At 37.1% G+C, this 16,634-nt stretch overlaps 3 protein-coding genes across 4 annotated transcripts; 1 reads left to right on the forward strand and 2 right to left on the reverse strand.

Moving 5' to 3' along the window:
* Nucleotides 1-2,655: 2,655 nt before the first annotated feature.
* On the reverse strand, nucleotides 2,656-4,583 carry Nsun5 (Nop2/Sun-like domain containing protein 5). Its single transcript, XM_065497766.1, has 6 exons — nucleotides 4,351-4,583; nucleotides 4,027-4,288; nucleotides 3,718-3,971; nucleotides 3,545-3,660; nucleotides 3,320-3,492; nucleotides 2,656-3,005 (listed from the first exon to the last, which is right to left on the reverse strand). Exons 1-6 carry the CDS (start codon nucleotides 4,486-4,488, stop codon nucleotides 2,671-2,673), a joined length of 1,278 nt encoding a protein of 425 aa, XP_065353838.1. The 5' UTR covers nucleotides 4,489-4,583; the 3' UTR covers nucleotides 2,656-2,670.
* Nucleotides 4,584-4,686: 103 nt separating this feature from the next.
* LOC135934431 (uncharacterized) lies at nucleotides 4,687-6,821 on the forward strand. 2 transcript variants are annotated; one of them, XM_065476171.1, is made up of 7 exons: nucleotides 4,687-4,835; nucleotides 4,984-5,094; nucleotides 5,146-5,341; nucleotides 5,398-5,572; nucleotides 5,624-5,740; nucleotides 5,999-6,189; nucleotides 6,237-6,821. In XM_065476171.1, exons 2-7 carry the CDS (start codon nucleotides 5,019-5,021, stop codon nucleotides 6,472-6,474), a joined length of 993 nt encoding a protein of 330 aa, XP_065332243.1. In that variant the 5' UTR covers nucleotides 4,687-4,835; nucleotides 4,984-5,018; the 3' UTR covers nucleotides 6,475-6,821. The 2 variants fall into 2 exon arrangements, with proteins under 2 accessions (XP_065332243.1, XP_065332252.1); XM_065476180.1 differs by having other exon boundaries at nucleotides 6,251-6,821.
* Nucleotides 6,759-14,961, reverse strand: LOC135934423 (forkhead box protein F1-like). Its single transcript, XM_065476160.1, has 4 exons — nucleotides 13,916-14,961; nucleotides 11,550-12,094; nucleotides 8,794-9,100; nucleotides 6,759-7,520 (listed from the first exon to the last, which is right to left on the reverse strand). Exons 1-4 carry the CDS (start codon nucleotides 14,163-14,165, stop codon nucleotides 7,414-7,416), a joined length of 1,209 nt encoding a protein of 402 aa, XP_065332232.1. The 5' UTR covers nucleotides 14,166-14,961; the 3' UTR covers nucleotides 6,759-7,413.
* Nucleotides 14,962-16,634: the final 1,673 nt, after the last annotated feature.

The following is a 16,634-nucleotide window of genomic DNA, read 5'->3' on the forward strand; positions in this document are numbered from 1 at the left end:
CGTTTATTACTGTTACAATTTAGCACTTTAAGGTTGACACTAAAAATGTATTTTTTTAAACTTTTCCATAAGAATTTAGACAGAAAAAGGAAAAAAATTAGAACAGTAAAAGGTCTCAAAAAACCGTTTAATTTACACGGAAAAATAGTCAACTATTTTCCGGAAAACCCCCGTCTAAAATTCACTCATTATTAATCTTAACCTTCTCAAACCAGGAAAATATATTTTTTGCATGGGAGACTTTTCATGGAAAACAAAACAAAAGTATAGAGTAAACTCTTTGGCCACGGAAAGTTCATATTTTCAGCTTTTGTCCTCAATTTTTGTTGCAACCATTTATTCGGACCATTTCCTGTATGAAATGAAGCAAAATTAATATGAAAACTGAAGGTGGAAAGAGTAACAGCAGATGTTACCAAAGGTTTCTTATGCGAAGATCCATTTACATCGCGTATTAGTTTTAGTAGAAAATATTTTTAACCCTTTTTAACTTGCGAAACCCTAAATGAAAACTTTCCCCCGGCGGCATTATTTGTATAATAAAATAAAATTAGTAAAAACGTTGCATTAAAAGGTAAAATCTATTATTCAGGTCGAGATATAGAAAACGCGATAGGTATATTTATTGTCTCTTATTATTTTACCTTTCTTTCGTATTTTTCTTTCTTGTAGAATAATAGTTTGCATTTATTCGGCAAGGGAACGTGAGACTCGACTGTCTCGCGTATTTAATTAAGCATTATATTCTATTACATTCAATTTAAAGTTTGCCCACTGTTAATAGCACGACAAATAAAACTGTCTCTGGACCATGCAAAATTTGTCCCCACTCGTCTGTAAAACGAAAATTTGAAAATATGTTCTTTCCAAGAAATCTTGTTTAATTTCCCAAATATTTTTTTTTCATAGATTTCCCAATCTAAATTTTACAAGTATACCTCGTCACAAACCTTTGTTGGCAAGTGAACTTTCTCGAAAACAAAGTCAAGTTGAAATTTCACGATTGAATTCTATAAATCGTGGCATCTTCTAGATCAGCAAATAATAGATAAATAATAAATAGATTAAATTAGCGGTCTTAACAGCAAGTTGGAGCAAAATTTTGTCTATACTATTTTCTTTTCTAAATCAGCAAAAACCCCAAAAGCAACTTTTTTAATCCTAATTCCTTAACCATTATTTTCATTATGGTTAGCAAATCTGTGGAAAACTTTAACGTCAAATCCAAATGAAAAAAGTCCGCCAGCGTGATTAAAGATGATTGCAGCATTTTGCATATCATAAAGCAGACCTTCATTCCAACATTCTTGTGACGTCAAAGCTCAATAAAAATGTAAAAAGACGAGATTTCCACCCCCACGACAAGGTCACATCACGAAATTCCAAGTAGAGGTTTTCCCTGGGAGCTAGGCCGTCAAATTGGGTAAATGGAAATCGCACGGCGTTATCGCCGCGGTCAGCGAGCAAGAACAGGAACTGCGATAGTATACCAAAAGAAATGTCTCACACACATGAGATCTGTGTTATATTATGTTCAATAAACAAGCTGTTCCGATGGAGTTAGGAACTGTTTCAGGATGTTTACGGCACGCGGCTGGCCGGCAGGCCGACACACATTCGATTAAACGCCGAGGAAAACAATTATTCAGTGGTCAACCCCCGGCGGTTGGCCGGCCGGCTGGCCAGCCACTTCAAGTCGCCGCGCATAAAATGTAGGGCGAGATAAAAAAAGTAGGTTGCTCATTCTCGACATGCAAGAGAGCACACGGAACACTCTGGCCTTAGGTGCTGATTAAGCCGCGCGCAAGGACTGCCGTTCCCGCCACTGCCTCGGTGTGTGGGTCTTTGTCGAAAATAACCCCAGCACGCCACGCACACTCTCCATGCTTATATTTTGCTCAAATTGCCAGGTCGTCCCTTTTCGCAATTAGCAAAGTAGGCGATGTCGCGAGACGCCAAATTACGCAGAGGAAATTGCACCTTCCTGTTGGTTTCTGAATATGCATTCTTGTATCGGGATCAATTTGGAAAATCTAGTTCAGCGCCGCAGTGACCTAAATTATTAAGAAAAAGCAGCCAGGAATAGCATTGAGCAAAAGATTTACAACTTCAATAAATTTGATCGTAGACGTTATTAAAAACTTTCCAGACTTTTTATTTAAGCTGTGCATGTAATAATTTTTACCGCCATAGTGCGTAGGTCATAATTGAGTGCAGGTGAAACATCTCATAAATTATAGGGTTGGGATTTAAAGACGATCGACATTTTTTTACGTTTAGGCATCAAATGTGAGCACAAATCATGAAATTTGAAGACTTTTGAGCCACACTTAAAACCGTCTTTCCAAACCAAAACCGTCAAAGTCATACAAAAATGAATAAAACCGTCTAACCCCAGAATGGCTACAAGAATTCAATGGTTTCATCAGAAACTAAAACATCCAGTCATTTGAGTTTCCTTGAGATTCTGATTAAAAATTAATTTATATAATTATTTAATTAAATTTTACCCATTTACCTGTTTCTATATTCATCTTATTTCATGGCATTTATTTATAAATTATTTTTCATATGCGTTTGTTCACCTTTACCAGAAAAAATATAAGACGATTATTTCAGAGGAAATATGGAGTAACAAAGCAAAACACACCTAGATAATAATATTAAACTTTATATTCTCTGGATGACACACACAAAAAAGCCCGTGGTTTGGTCTTTATCACTGCGGAAGTAAACACCATGCTTTCCAAACTCAAAATCAAGCGATCCTCTGGAGAAATCCTCACTCAACGGCAAGTCCTCGACCACTCGGAACAGGTCACCTTTCTGTCTCATTGCGCTGTCAATGACGGCTTCATTTTCGTCTGTGTTGATAGAGCAGGTCGAGTAAACGATGCGTTTCACGTTCGGAAAGCTCAGAGCATGCACCAGCGCTTTCGTCTGGAATGCCGACAGCTTTCTCAGCTGCTCCTCAGATTTGCTTTCAACATCAGCCCTTCCCATTCCTGGAATAAAATTAATGTCACATTAAAATATTAAATTATTTAGATTAGGAAGCAAATTTCAAGTTGATTGGTCTTAAATTTAAAAAAATAAAAAGTGGGATTTCTTATGTTTTTTTTTTAAATCAAAAACTACTAAAAAAAGAACGGGTTATTCTTAAAAATAAAATAATATCGACATTCTTTTTGATAATTCTCCACCCTTCTGCCAAACCCTGAAATTTATTAGTCCAAGATTATTGTTATTAGATTCTCTTTCAGTCATTTTTTAAAAATGATATTAATTTAATAGAAGTACATAAAGCCAATTGACTAACCAGAGTTGGAACAGCTGGGGTCGAGCAGGATGTGCGTGACGTCAGGAAAGTCATCAGGCTTTAGGGCAAGAGCGTCCTCATTGTGCGTTTTCGCACACTCGACTGAGTAGTCTTCGAGCATTTTCTGCAGGAGCGCAAACCTCTTCGGATTCACCTCAACGGCGTGAATAATGCTGAGAATTCAATTTGTAAAACAGCAATAAACTCATATTTCACTAATTTTACCCATTGTTTTCCAAATGAGCAGCAATTTGCGTAGTTTTCATTCCTGGGGCGGCGCACAGGTCCATCACGACGTCACCAGGCTTGGGGTCGAGAATTTTCACAGGAATACAGCTGGACTGGAATTAAAAACGGCATTTTGCTTGAAGGTTTAAATCGAATAAATAAAATAATACCTTTGCTTGAAGAACGAACGCACCACTTTCATAGAGGCAGTGCTTGAAAATAGGAGTTTTGCTTGGAAAGACTAACAAATCGTCGTAGTGGAAGTCCTCCATGAAATTCGGTTCGGCTAATTTGGCACTCCGCTTGAGAAATCTATTGTATGTGATTGGCGTTTCCACCAGCTCCCAGCCGTCTTGGGCCAGATGATCCATAACGTACTCTTTGGACGTCACTAGAGTGTTGATCCGAACATATCGAGGCAATGCTGAAGCCGTCAGTTTTTAGAAATGCAATTTACAAAGGCTGAAGCGAATAATTACAATTTTTTGGTACAAAGTCCTCAATGCTGGCAGGAACTTTATCGAGCAGATCCTGATTAGCCTTGATTAATTGAACATTGAAGTTTTCTGGTACATGAGGCAGGTGCTGCTTCCCCCAGTAGAGCTCGGTCAAGATAATTTTTAATTTGTACTCTTCGATGTAGTTGCTTTCGGATTTTTCCTTTAGGATTTTGCACATTTTTTCCAGCTCCTCAGCGTGTTGCAAGGCCTTGCTCACCAATCCATAAATACTCCTGATGTCCTTTAGATTTCAAATTCAGATTTTTTAATTTATAAACTTTATAAATATGATTGCTAACTCACGACGTGGGCATTCGACTCGGAATAAATCAAGTTATTCAGACTCTCTTGCCTCTCCTTGACAGCCTGTAGCATCTTCGCGGCTTTGACGAATTTTTTCGGCAGCCTGTTTGCGTTGGAAAACTGCCTCGCCCCACTCATTTTGATCCGAAAAAGAATAAGGATTAAATTAAAATTTGAAGCAGAAACAGCGTCGTAGTTCGACGGGTTCGACGCAGGTTCGACACCACCACATGGGCTCGGTCGTGTTGATGTTTTGAAGGGGGAGGGGTAGCGGCAGTCCAGCAACGGCAGCCAATCAAACGCGACATCTGCAGGCTGTGAGCTAAAGACGGTCTAAATGCAGAATAGCGCGGGAAGGGAAATCCAATTTGCTAATGCGAAAGGTCAGTGACTGCAGATTGAGTGTGACAGGGAACAAGACTTGGAAACAAAGAATTGTCAGAAATTGCGGCCCGTTTTGCAGAATTTTCCACCACCACATTTAAGTGAGTAAACAAAATGTCAAATGTGTTTATTTTTTTAATCAATTGCGAACTCCGCATTTTTAATAGGGATGTTTATAAAGTATGATATAATTAAAAATATTTATATGATAGTTTTTGCGTTTTGCACAAATTCTTTTATGTTACATAGGCGGGAATTAATTGCCGATTTGGTGATTTTCAATTATGGACGTGGGGTCGATTCTTGATATTCCTGTTCGGCGTCCCAATTTCAGGAAGAGGGTGAATACTTGCAGGACTGGTATGTTGATTTAATAGCTCGGTAAAAATCATACAAATTTTTAATTTTTAGACAGAGAGAGGTTCAAAGCGATTGAACTACTGAAGGCGAAAAACCTTGAATGCATGAGAAAAATCGGCAGTCGAGGTAACGGCGTACAACCCTTCCATTGCGTATCAAAGGGTACAGCCAAAATTGCTGACATTTTTTGCAACAAGATTGGTTTGCCTTTGGAGACGAAAATGTTAACCCTGGAGATTTATGAGAGGTTTTTTTTTAGTATAAATTCGATTGTTCCAGGTTAATAAAGGAATCAAATTTTAGATTCATTGTTGGCCTGCTCAACAAAATTTTGGAGAGCCGCAAATCGCGCCAATACGACGTGTGTTCTTCGGATATTGGTGGATTAAAAACTATCTTCCAAAATGAGTGCAACACCATGCCCCTGTACTTTATTGCCTGCATTCAGGTTGCGGCAAAATTCGACAATCGAGATTTGGTTCGTGAATTTCCTGAGTATTTCTGCAGCAATTTAAATATTTCATTGCAGCCGCTTCTCAGTCCTACAGAAACAGTGTCTTACCTGTCCAAGAGAACTTCCTGCAACACCACAGAACTAGACCTGATGACTGCTGAAATGAAGGTCATTTCCTGCATGGACTATGAGGTATTTCTTGAAATGCTACAATAAAATAATTCCAAAAATTAATGCATGTAAAATGAAAAGATTTTAGGTACCTAATTTTTTCAATTGTTTTAAAACAGGCCAGCCACACAATTTAAAAAAAAATCAGCCCCATTTTAGTTTTTAAATCTTAAAAAACATGCTACAGTCTTGATTTTATTTATTGAATTCCAAATCTGGTAAAATGGAAATTTTAACATATTTTTTCGATTATTTTCAAAACAAAATTCGTTTTTCCAGCTGAATTTCGTGACCAGATACGAGGCTGTGGAGGATCTGATCGCCACCAGGAAAAACGAGCAGTTTATCCTGCTCTCCGACGAGATCTTTGCCAAGTCGGTCGAGGTTTTGGACATGCTCTACCGCAACCACCGCAAAATCTTCGACGACTTCTTGCTCCACATGGGACTGAACGTCACAAAATCAGAAAAGTACAAATTTATTTTTTTTAAATTTAAAAAAAAAACACATTTTCCAGGGTTTTCAACAAAGAGCTGCAGCAAGCCGAATACGACGCAGTGTGGATCGCCGGGGCGACAATCGTGGCTGCGACGCGACTCACCAGGCACAAGAAATTCGAGGAGGCCGACTTCGAAAAGCTGAGCCAGATCATTTTGTTCGAATTGGCAGATGACTTGAGCGACATTCGCTCGGAGAGAGAGCTGCGAACCCTTTCGTACGTTCTCTTCCACGCTTTCGCAGAACTTGAAATGTGATACTCAATGTGATGCATACAAATCTAGTTTAAATGTCATTAAGTCTCGTGTGACTAGAGACCGACTTGTGGGAAACAAAATGAACGGTTAAAGGATTAACCAATATAATTGCTTTTATTGGCGGGACACGCCAAAACTGCTGAAGTCAATTGCGATTTTGTTTTAATTTCCATTTTAAAATGAACTCTCGGACATTGGAGAATTTTATTAACTTACATAACTTCTATTCGTGTGAATCTTGAGTCTTGAGGTGATTGAATTTAAATAAAATTCCCACTGAGTTGATGGATGTAAAAACTTTATTTAGGTTGGCATTAATAAAATGTTGGCTTTGCAAAAATATCAGCACCATAGTTTTTGCTTCAGACTTTTATTAAAATAAACACACTATTTCTATGATGAAACAAGCAAGAATTTACAACCTTAATTTAGAGTATTATTAGTTATTATTTTATTACAGATTCATATTGAGAAATGAAATTGCTTTGAGTTAATGTTTTTGTTAAATATTGAAAATTCTGGTTTTTTTCTTTGTAAGAAATAAGAAACTGCGTGTATATAGCAAAATATTTTGTCACAGCGACGTCCTTGACATCAGAATAATATTTTGTTCTCCGTGTTTAATTTAAAAAGAAAAAAATCGGAAATTGCAAGAAAGCATTGTTACGCGCTTGATAACATCAGGAATTGATATTTATAAATATTCGGCTGAAACAACAAGAAATATGAATCCTGAAGGTAAGATATGGAAGCAGGGGGACCTCTGTATTTGAAAAATAAAATACGAAAATCATAATCGTAAATTAATAATTTTAAAATTGTGTATTCGATAAGAATGATCTATTTTCATACAAAAAGAGCCTAAATTAAAATCATTTTCGTTCTCATTATAAAATAACATTGCAAATAGTTCGAGACATAAATAATACAAAAAATTAATCACTTTGGATCGTAGTACGGCGACTGATGCATGAGAGCACTCGTGGGAGATAAATTTGGCGCATAATGCAGTTTCTTGTCACTCTTTGCTCCGTTTTTCGCTAAACCTGAAAAAAACATTTTGTTGTTCACTATAACCTTAATTAACAACAAGGGTTTACGCGAGAGTGAATGACATCTATCATATCTTTAAAAATTTTAAATCATGTTTTTATCTTCAAACCCTTCTTACAGTGAGGCATTATTTTGGTCTTGTGAAGCATACTCATGTAGTCGCCGAAATTGATCAAGTTTAATTAAATAGCACTGAAATCAACGAGGGTAAACCTGTTTTTTTTATTTCCCTCTCAAGAATTGAACTAACCTCGAGAGTGGAAATTTATTCTCAATAATTTCAAAACTATTGAATTTTCATTTCCAAGGGGAGCGCACATTATCTAAAGCATTATGGTGTATTTCGTTACCAGATGATAGCGTGTTTGATACAAGATGAAAATTTTCCAAAGGATACACGCCTCCGTAATAAAAATGTAACTTCCGTTTAATTTCTTAGAAACTGATCGGATTTTAATAAACTTTTCATGGTTGCAATCTGCTCGGTGTGACGAATCAAATGACCAAATGAGATTTTTTTGAGGTCATCTTGAAAAATCGCGAGCAGAAATATTACGTTTAAATCAGGCTTTATTTTGGCTAATTTCAAAACTTTTGCGGGCTGCATATAGCTTGCAGGTAAAATAGGAGTCAATTTTTGAAACTATGCATAAATGAAAACAAATTGGAAAGTAAACTTTTTTTCAAGAATATTTAAAACAAAAAATACAATTTTCATCAATCAGCTTTCTTGATTTGCAAAAGTTTTATTCTCCAGTTCTCATAGCCACTGAATTATGAAACCTAACTTGCACACTTTTGTGTATACATTATCCGATTCAGATTAAAATTTTCTTTTTAAACTTGACTTAGCAGCTATAACATCCGTAGAAAGTCTCAGAAATTCAAGATTCGAACGTTAATATAGCTCGAAGACCGGGAATTACGGAATATTTTCCTTTGGCGAACTTGCATCTAATTTCAAATTTAGGATGGTAACCAAAAAACATTTATTTCGCATTAGTATCAAGTGTGCTAACCTTATAAGAAAAATTAAATTTCAAGAACAACCTAAGCTAGACTTTTCGACCACAATAATTGTACATCATCTGTTCCTCTATTAATTAATGTGTAATTAAAGACTTTTCTCAATTTTATTGAGTTTCTTCACTTAACGCTCCGAAATAATAAAAGTGAATTTTCCACATTTAATGAAAATTCCAAACTATAGCATATGAATAATTTGCTCTCAAGTAAATCTTAAAAAGCGGCGATAAAGGTTTTCACCTGAGTCGGTGGGCTGCGGGCACATGGAGTAGGGCACAAAGTTGGTGTTGAATTCCTGGGGCATGAGTTGCGAGCCGATGGGGTTGCAGGGCGGCGTGAGCGACGGCTTGATGAACGAGGTGGACGGCAGGGGGCCCGCGCTGTGGGCCCCGTAGGACCAGTCTTTCGCATCGAGCGCGTAGTGCGACGCGTGCAGCTCGGCCACGCCGAGGTAGTCGCTCGAGCCGCCCTGGTAGTTGCCCGTCAGCATCGAACCTTGCGCGCTCGAGTACGAACACGTGCCACCTGAGTTGCCCAAGTGGTAGTCCTGTCCAACACAAATTATTCAAAATTTAAAACAATAAATTCAAAATTCTGCAAAGATTTTTTTGGCACAGTTTTTTACACTCGTGAATAAATGTCACTATGAGATCGAAAAATCGGATCTCAGATAAGAGTCGCAATGAGATCATAGACCACAACCAATCTCAAGGTGAGAGGAAAATTTTCAGTCTCAACTGAGATCCGATTTTTCGATATCATTATTTTTTAATGTGCTCCAATATGAAAAAGATGCTATTTCTTATAGATAGCTTTGATCTATTAATATTTTGAGCGTCTTTTTATACACATTGCATTTAAATAATAAGGAATATTAGTTTTACAGAATTTAAAATTGCTGGCTTCTCCAAAAGGCAAACAAATAAGGAATGGATATAGCTCAGCAGAGTGAATTAATTGCAATGAAAATAATGTCACATTTTTCCAAAGGAAAAAATATATGTTAATTTAAAAATATTTTGTGTGATTTCGTATATCATTTTTCTTATTTACGAATTTAACAAAATAAAAATTAATGGATTTTCTCAAGTCATATATCAGATACTTTTTTCAATTTTTTTGTGTTAAATTAGGTGTACAATAGGCAGGATTTAGCAAATTTAAATTGAAAATTTATTATGAAGCTAATGTGTTATAGATAATAAAACTCGTTTTTGTAACATTTTAATTGCTGGACCCATGGATAAAACATCTAATTTATAATTTTTGATCAAGAGATATAGGTACAATATAAAATAAAACATTTTAATTTCATTGTCAGTGCAACACCACTCTAATAGTAGGAAATAGATAAGAGGCAAGAGCGCTGATGGAAATCTTCTGCACTTGAAAGTACACTTAAGAAATGTATCTCAAGAAAGAAATTCTTTAAGTTTTCATCCACCCCAGAACTATTATTCTCGGGGCGCGTTAACGAGACAAAAAACACGCGTTAGCACGTGTTGTCAGTGTGATACGCAACGCGTCTCTGCTATTTCAGTGTATTTTGTAGCCAGCAGAGGCTCATGGAAGATTTCACTCAGCAGCTTGGAGCAAAGGATGGATGTTTGGATTGCCTCTAGCTGCCCGAATTTCTAGTCAAAATCAGTCCCCTGCTTTGAGGGCCACGCAACTATTAAATTTATCTGCGGCCACCATCAGAAAATTTGATTCAACATTATCTTAAATGTGTTTTAAAAGCTACGCAGGTGATTTTGACAGAAGTGTGGCAGTTTTAGTAGGAGATTTTAAGCTTTAAAGATGACATGATGAGTTTGAAAGTTAAGCTAATAAATTGGATATTTTTAGTGTCGACAAATATCCAGACACACAAAAAAGTTGACTGCGATTAATCAAGTTCCCAAAAATCGCCAAAATTAGTGTTTATCAAGAAATTGTTTTCTTTGGTTTTATATTTTCAAGACGCAAGCAGTTGTTGTGTTTAATTCGTCACGCGGAACATGATTTTATGAAAAAAAAACCTCTTTACTTTTCAACCCTCTCAATCATAAAAAATCCAATTTATTAAAAATTCATGACGTAAATGAGATTTCGGAGTGATTCCGAGTTATAAAAATTCTAGCAGCAGCTAATGTGATTTTAAATATATAAAGTTTTCAGATTGAGGGTTTTAATGTAAACTGTATATTTTGAATCTTGTAAACTGATTTAAAGTGCTAGAAATGATTTCATCCATATACTCTTAAGAGCGAAGGCAGGGAATTTACTTTGCAACTTAAACACACGGGTTTCCCAATTTAAATGCCACAACAGCAACCGAAAAAAATCGAATTTTAAAAGCTCAACTTTAGCGGATGATTCAAAATATGCGCAGAGATTTTTTAAATTATAGAACAGCCGTTCTCAAATAATTTTTAAAACGATAAAATAATTCCAGAGGTAAGGAAAGCAAAGAATTCGATTGTTGAAAAAATTATAAATTATGAAGTTTAGCGCGACTTGTAACCATAGCCTTACGACAATAATAGAAAAGGCAGTGATTTTTTCCTCTATATACCAATTAAAAGCCAATTTGGGGAGAGGTTGTTTTTTACTCTTTAGGTTGCAACTGTACAACTCTTTGCCAAATTTAAATGGAAGGAAATTTAGAATAGAAATCTCGAGAAACAACTGAAGGCATATGAATGTTAAAAAACTAATTCTTTTAACATCTAATAAACCTCCAACTATGGCATTTTCTCAATTTGATATAATATAGCGTTTAAGCGTTTCCTTTTCGGTCTAAGTATTATTGCATAAACTAGAGAGCAAACAAGTTTAATTTGAAAAATTTATTTCAATTTATCATATTTTTTCTCATCTCCGAGGACCAGGAAGGGGGCGCACTGTGCTAGCACGGATGCTGAAATCTTGGGTCCCAATAACCCGGGGTCCCATTAATTGGAGATTGTCAATAAAATATTATTTAAGAATTACAACAAATTAAAAAAACTCACCTGGAGAAACGAGGGCTGCGGCTGCTGCTGCTGTTGAGGCTGTTGCTGCTGCTGTTGGGACATGATCAGGTTGGACTGTTGGTGCATCAGGTCGTAATGGCCGGTGCTGGTGGGCGGGAGGATGGGCGGCGGCGCCGTGCTCGGCGCCGCATTCGAGAAGTAGGCGTACGGAGGCTTGAGGGTTTGGCACTTGCGTCGGAAGCCGCGGGGCCGCCGACGGAACGAGCCCTCCTCGAACATGTACTCAGAGGCGGGGTCGATGGTCCAGTAGTGGCCCTTGCCGGGCCGGCCCAGACCCTTGGGCAGCTTGATGAAGCACTCGTTCAGGCTCAGGTTGTGCCGCACCGAGTTCTTCCAACCCTGGTATGAGCCCCGGAAGAACGGGAAGCGCTGCTGAAGGAACTGGTAGATTTCGTTCAGGGTCATCCGCTTGGACGGCGAATTTTGGATCGCCATCACGATCAGCGCGATGTATGAGTAAGGTGGCTTCTCCTGCCGACGCATGCCCGAGTTGGACTTTTTGCTCATCAGCCCGCTGTTTTCGCCTGGGAAGCAGAAATTTTTCCTTTCATTAGCAGTGTATTTTAATAATTTTTAACACAATTGACACCATAGTTTAAACTGGAATATGATTTCCTAGGTATTAAATTTTAAGTTAGGCTTGTTAATTTTGAAGCTTTTAGCCTTTACTTGAAATACTCTCTAAATGTTGTTGTTTAAATGTCTCCAAAGTTTGCATGCTAATTAAGCGGCAAGCAAGCCTTATTGAAAATCACAAGAAGGGAAATTTATGCCTCATAATTCGCTTACCGTTGGATAGATCTCGCCGAATCACAATCAAGTGAAAAATTATTGGCAAGCCATTTAAATTTTTGAGAAACTTGGTCAAATCTTAAATTCAACCTGTTACTTATTACTGATTTAATGTTCGCATATTGTAGAGCTAAACTGTTGCTCAATTCCACACACAAGAAATTCAACTTGCTGTTGCCAGCAAAATGCAAAACAATGTTCCTAATTTTTGGACGACACAGCTTATTTTTAAAACTAGAGTGATTGAAAGAACAGTTTTACTCTATATGTTGAAGTTTAAAAATGAGTGAAATTGCGCATCGCTCAACAAACAACCAAATTTTCACTCTCGAATTGATTGTTGCCCTTTTTTGCAACAAGGATTTTCGCGCTTGGTTGTTGAGGTTTGAGCAATTTCTCCGCCATGATTTCAGGATTTTATGAAAGGAAGCACAATTCACAAAACGACTCTGTTCAGCGTTTTCATGGAATATTCCGCGTTTTCACAATTGTTTTTAGACGTATTAAAATAGGAAACTCTCTTTCTTACAATTGGTAACAGTAAAAAGTTTCCTCTTAAAATTCCCTTCCAATATTATTTAGTTTTTATTTCGATTATACGTTCATTTGTGACCAACCAATTCATTCGAATTTTATGCCAATGTTCACTCAGCTTCTAATTGCAGCTATGACAAAACAAAAGCTATGAGGTTAAATGAAAATTGAGAAAATATTTCCTATTTGGAGGTCTGTTATTCATTTCTTTGTTCAATTTACTAACAATTTTCAGTGCCTGACCATATGCAAGCAATAAAAAAATCTAAACATATCCATTTTCATGTTCAAAGAGGTAAACTGATTAAAAAATAAATGAACAATAATAATTAAGAAAATTATTGTTCAATATTTGAGTTTTTGACCTGCACTTTTTCGGTAAATTGTAAAGGGTTTTACTTGGCAAAGCTTTCGTTAAGTATATAACGGTTTATAGTAACAAAAACTGTATTTAAGATCTCATAGGAAATAAGCCTATAAATATAAAACAATAACACGTCTAACAAAATAAAGACAATTGTGAAACATAAATATTTAAAAAAAAACTAAATTTTAACGCAAATAAAAATTAAATTAAATAACACTAGTTTTTTTAAATAATTTTGTAAAACAACTTTTTTATATTTTGTGTTATTTTATTTTGCAATAAAAAAATTGCATTCATTTAATAAATATTAATTTTAATTTTTACTTTTCATTCATAAGCTTATATTCAAACCTAAATTGGAGACTATATTTTTTAGTTTTAATAAAATTACTGTTTTTTAATCAATATTTTGATTCACTATGGATTCTTTAGTAACTATAATTTTTTTTAAAATAATGTAGCTTGAGTTTGCGAGTGTGGAGTAAGGCGTAATATTTTAGCAATGAAAATATTTTTAAAAATCGTTTTCTGTTCATCAATAAATGCGATTTCTTAAGCAAATAATTTGTATCACTTTGAACGAAGTGGACAGTTTCTCATGCTATCAATATAAATACATATATTGAATTTCACGTAAGTCAAAATAGCATACCATTGGATCCGTCGCCTTTGGAGGCGTCTGTCTGCGAGGGCTGCTCGGCCACGGGGGCGGCATTGGAAGCGGCGCCCTGCTGGGACGCATGCTGCAGGAGCAGTGCATGCGTCGGGGGTGGCGGCGGAGGCGGCAGCAGCAGCGGAGGCGGCTGTTGCTGTTGCTGCTGCTGCGGGGGCAGGTTATGCAAAGAGTTGGCTTGTTGGAAGCACAATGAGGCACTAGTGGCACACTCACGTTCACTCTTCATTTCGAAAATTTAAATATTTAAAATCATCATAAACATTTATGTTTTACGAAAGGCTGCTTACGTAAAATATCCCCTCCGCCCTTTCACGCGCGCACCGCGTTTAATACAAACTCACACACGCACACACACTCGCGGCGGCCGCAGCCTCGAATTGCACGCCGATCGCTCGCCCGCTCGGCCGCTTTGTCAGTTATTAAAACTAACTGAGACGCCACTTTTATTTACAAGAGCGGCCCGTTTGTTTAGTCCAATCCGGCCGCACGAACGCAATTCGGCCGAATATCAGATTTTCCCTGTGCGGTCTCGTCCTCTCGCGCCCCCCTCCGAGTGGGGAGCGCCCTTCCCGCGCCGGTCCTGCCGCCCCCAGCGCCCGCCGACGGCCCCTGCCGCCACCGGCCGACCTGGCCGACGGCCAGGGCCGCCCTTCGGCCCCCGGCCCGACCGACTAATTAGGCTAATTAGGCAGGGCGGGGGCCGGGCCTCCGCCCTCTCGCGCCCTTTGGTCCCGCCTGCTCCGAGACGCCGCCTCCTTTCCTCTGCCACCGCTGCTGCGTTGCTGCTTTACGACCGCGAGATGCTAATTTGAAACGCGCCGGAGATTTTATTTTAAGTGTTATGTGCGTGTAATTCAGCCCCGTCCCGATGGCCACACACAACGCACCCCGGCATGTGCGCTGCGTGCCGAGCCATTTTTATTGCACGTAATTTATGATCAAATTGTCGCGTGCAATCTGGGCCACGTCCGATGCTGCGAGACATGACACACGGCTGGGTGATTTTACACGAGATCATCGCATTTTTCTCTGCTTGCTTGATTTGGCATCAAATGAAAATGCACTTTGAAATTTCAGCAATATTGAGCCACACTTTACATCGTCAAAACCTAAAACTGAATTGTTAAACAAATATGACTTTTTTCTTTTAAACCCCAAAATTTAATTTTTGATAATTATATCTGTTATTAGTTTATACATCTGTAAATTCTTCGGCAAAGCAAAATTCTATTTATTATAGTAGATTTCAATTCAGTATAATCAACTATGACTTTAAGCACATTCGTGACTTCCTCAAATTTATTATTTGGCAAACTTATTGACCATTTCACCGGAAAAGGGTGATATAGTCATAATTTAAATAAATAAATAAAATTTTAATAAAATTATTATATTTGTAATTGCATATTAGTTGATTTTTAGAGACAATTTTAATAATCGTGTAGAGTGTTGAGTTACATAGTCAGTATGAGGGTTTTACTGAGTTGAAACAAAATATTTTAGCGGATTGTACCATATCATAATTTGAAATTAAAATTCCATTTTATAGTCTCTATTATATGAAATCTATATGCGTAGAACCAGTTTTTTGTCAGAAAATTGACTTGAAACAACAGCAAACACTGTCTAAAAGGAACATTCGTTTTTTCCTCGTAAATTTCCAATTATATCCATGAAACTGAGGAATAAGAGTAGAATAAATATATTTTAAAATATTATAATTAAACAACTATCTATTTTCTGCCTAAAAATATAACAATAAATGATTTCACTTTAGTAAGTATAAAGGTCTGATTAAGAACAGGCAAAGCGAAACCTTTTATATATTACCAAATATGAAATATGAAGTATCTGTTTGAACATGACCTTCTTAATTCGTGAAATAGCCCTGCAGAGCCATAATAAAAATTGCTTTGAAACTAATTTCTTCGAAATATAAAAATGGTGTCAAGAGTGTCGAAATTTGAACATTGAAAGGATATTTTGTAAAGAAATTCCCTGAAAAAAAACCTTACATGTTGTTGCCTCATTGGCCGTATAAATATGGCAGTGTAATCCATTTTTAACTTCGCTCTTACCTTAATATTCTTTATAAACTATCAATGAGAAGATAAAGGGGAAACACTTATTGTACATACGTTAGGATTTCACAATGCTTTAGAACAATTTTTTTAAATGGAAAAAATACAAACCTCTCTTAATTGAGTTTGAAAACGGAAAACGTTTGAGCACATTACCAACAAAGGCTTGGCTTATTTACGTTTAAAATATTTTAATAATGGACATACCTTGTATCATTTGTATTTGTGAATAGATCTAATTTCATAGTTTCATTTTTTCAGGAACATTGAAAGGGTTAATTGTTATACCTGTAGAAGCTATACAATCAAGGGGCACTATGATAATTAAGTTGGATAAAATCAATCCGTTAGCGTTATGCTTTGCATGCGCGTTGCAATATTGAGAATTCTACAGCGATATTATGTTTTGGAGTTGAGTGCGGTCTGATTTGCGCCTACGTGTATGGCACACTTGCATTGCAATGACGAGTCCATTTGGACATGGGAGCATTGCGAAACCTTCCCGACCAGCTACAAACTGGTTTGCACCTTTCCAGCATGCGTGAATTAATTTCACGGGACGAATTTCTTGCGTCCGTTTTTGGACTGGGCTTCCTCCAATGAAACCCGTGTTA

Source organism: Cloeon dipterum, chromosome 1, assembly GCF_949628265.1.
Source record: "Cloeon dipterum chromosome 1, ieCloDipt1.1, whole genome shotgun sequence".
In the NCBI taxonomy this organism is placed as follows: Eukaryota; Metazoa; Arthropoda; class Insecta; order Ephemeroptera; family Baetidae; genus Cloeon; species Cloeon dipterum.

Coding starts and splice junctions, on each gene's coding strand:
- Nsun5 (XM_065497766.1), bottom strand. CDS start 4,488: ATGAGTGGGGCGAGGCAGTTTTCCAACGCAAACAGGCTGCCGAAAAAA. Junction 4,289..4,350: donor CCGAGTCGAATGCCCACGTC/GTGAGTTAGCAA, acceptor TGAAATCTAAAG/GACATCAGGAGTATTTATGG. Junction 3,006..3,319: donor CCCCAGCTGTTCCAACTCTG/GTTAGTCAATTG, acceptor ATTTTATTCCAG/GAATGGGAAGGGCTGATGTT.
- LOC135934431 (XM_065476171.1), top strand. CDS start 5,019: ATGGACGTGGGGTCGATTCTTGATATTCCTGTTCGGCGTCCCAATTTC. Junction 5,095..5,145: donor GGTGAATACTTGCAGGACTG/GTATGTTGATTT, acceptor TTTAATTTTTAG/ACAGAGAGAGGTTCAAAGCG. Junction 5,741..5,998: donor TTTCCTGCATGGACTATGAG/GTATTTCTTGAA, acceptor TCGTTTTTCCAG/CTGAATTTCGTGACCAGATA.
- LOC135934423 (XM_065476160.1), bottom strand. CDS start 14,165: ATGAAGAGTGAACGTGAGTGTGCCACTAGTGCCTCATTGTGCTTCCAA. Junction 9,101..11,549: donor CGCAGCCCTCGTTTCTCCAG/GTGAGTTTTTTT, acceptor TGTGTTGGACAG/GACTACCACTTGGGCAACTC. Junction 7,521..8,793: donor CCCGCAGCCCACCGACTCAG/GTGAAAACCTTT, acceptor TGTTTTTTTCAG/GTTTAGCGAAAAACGGAGCA.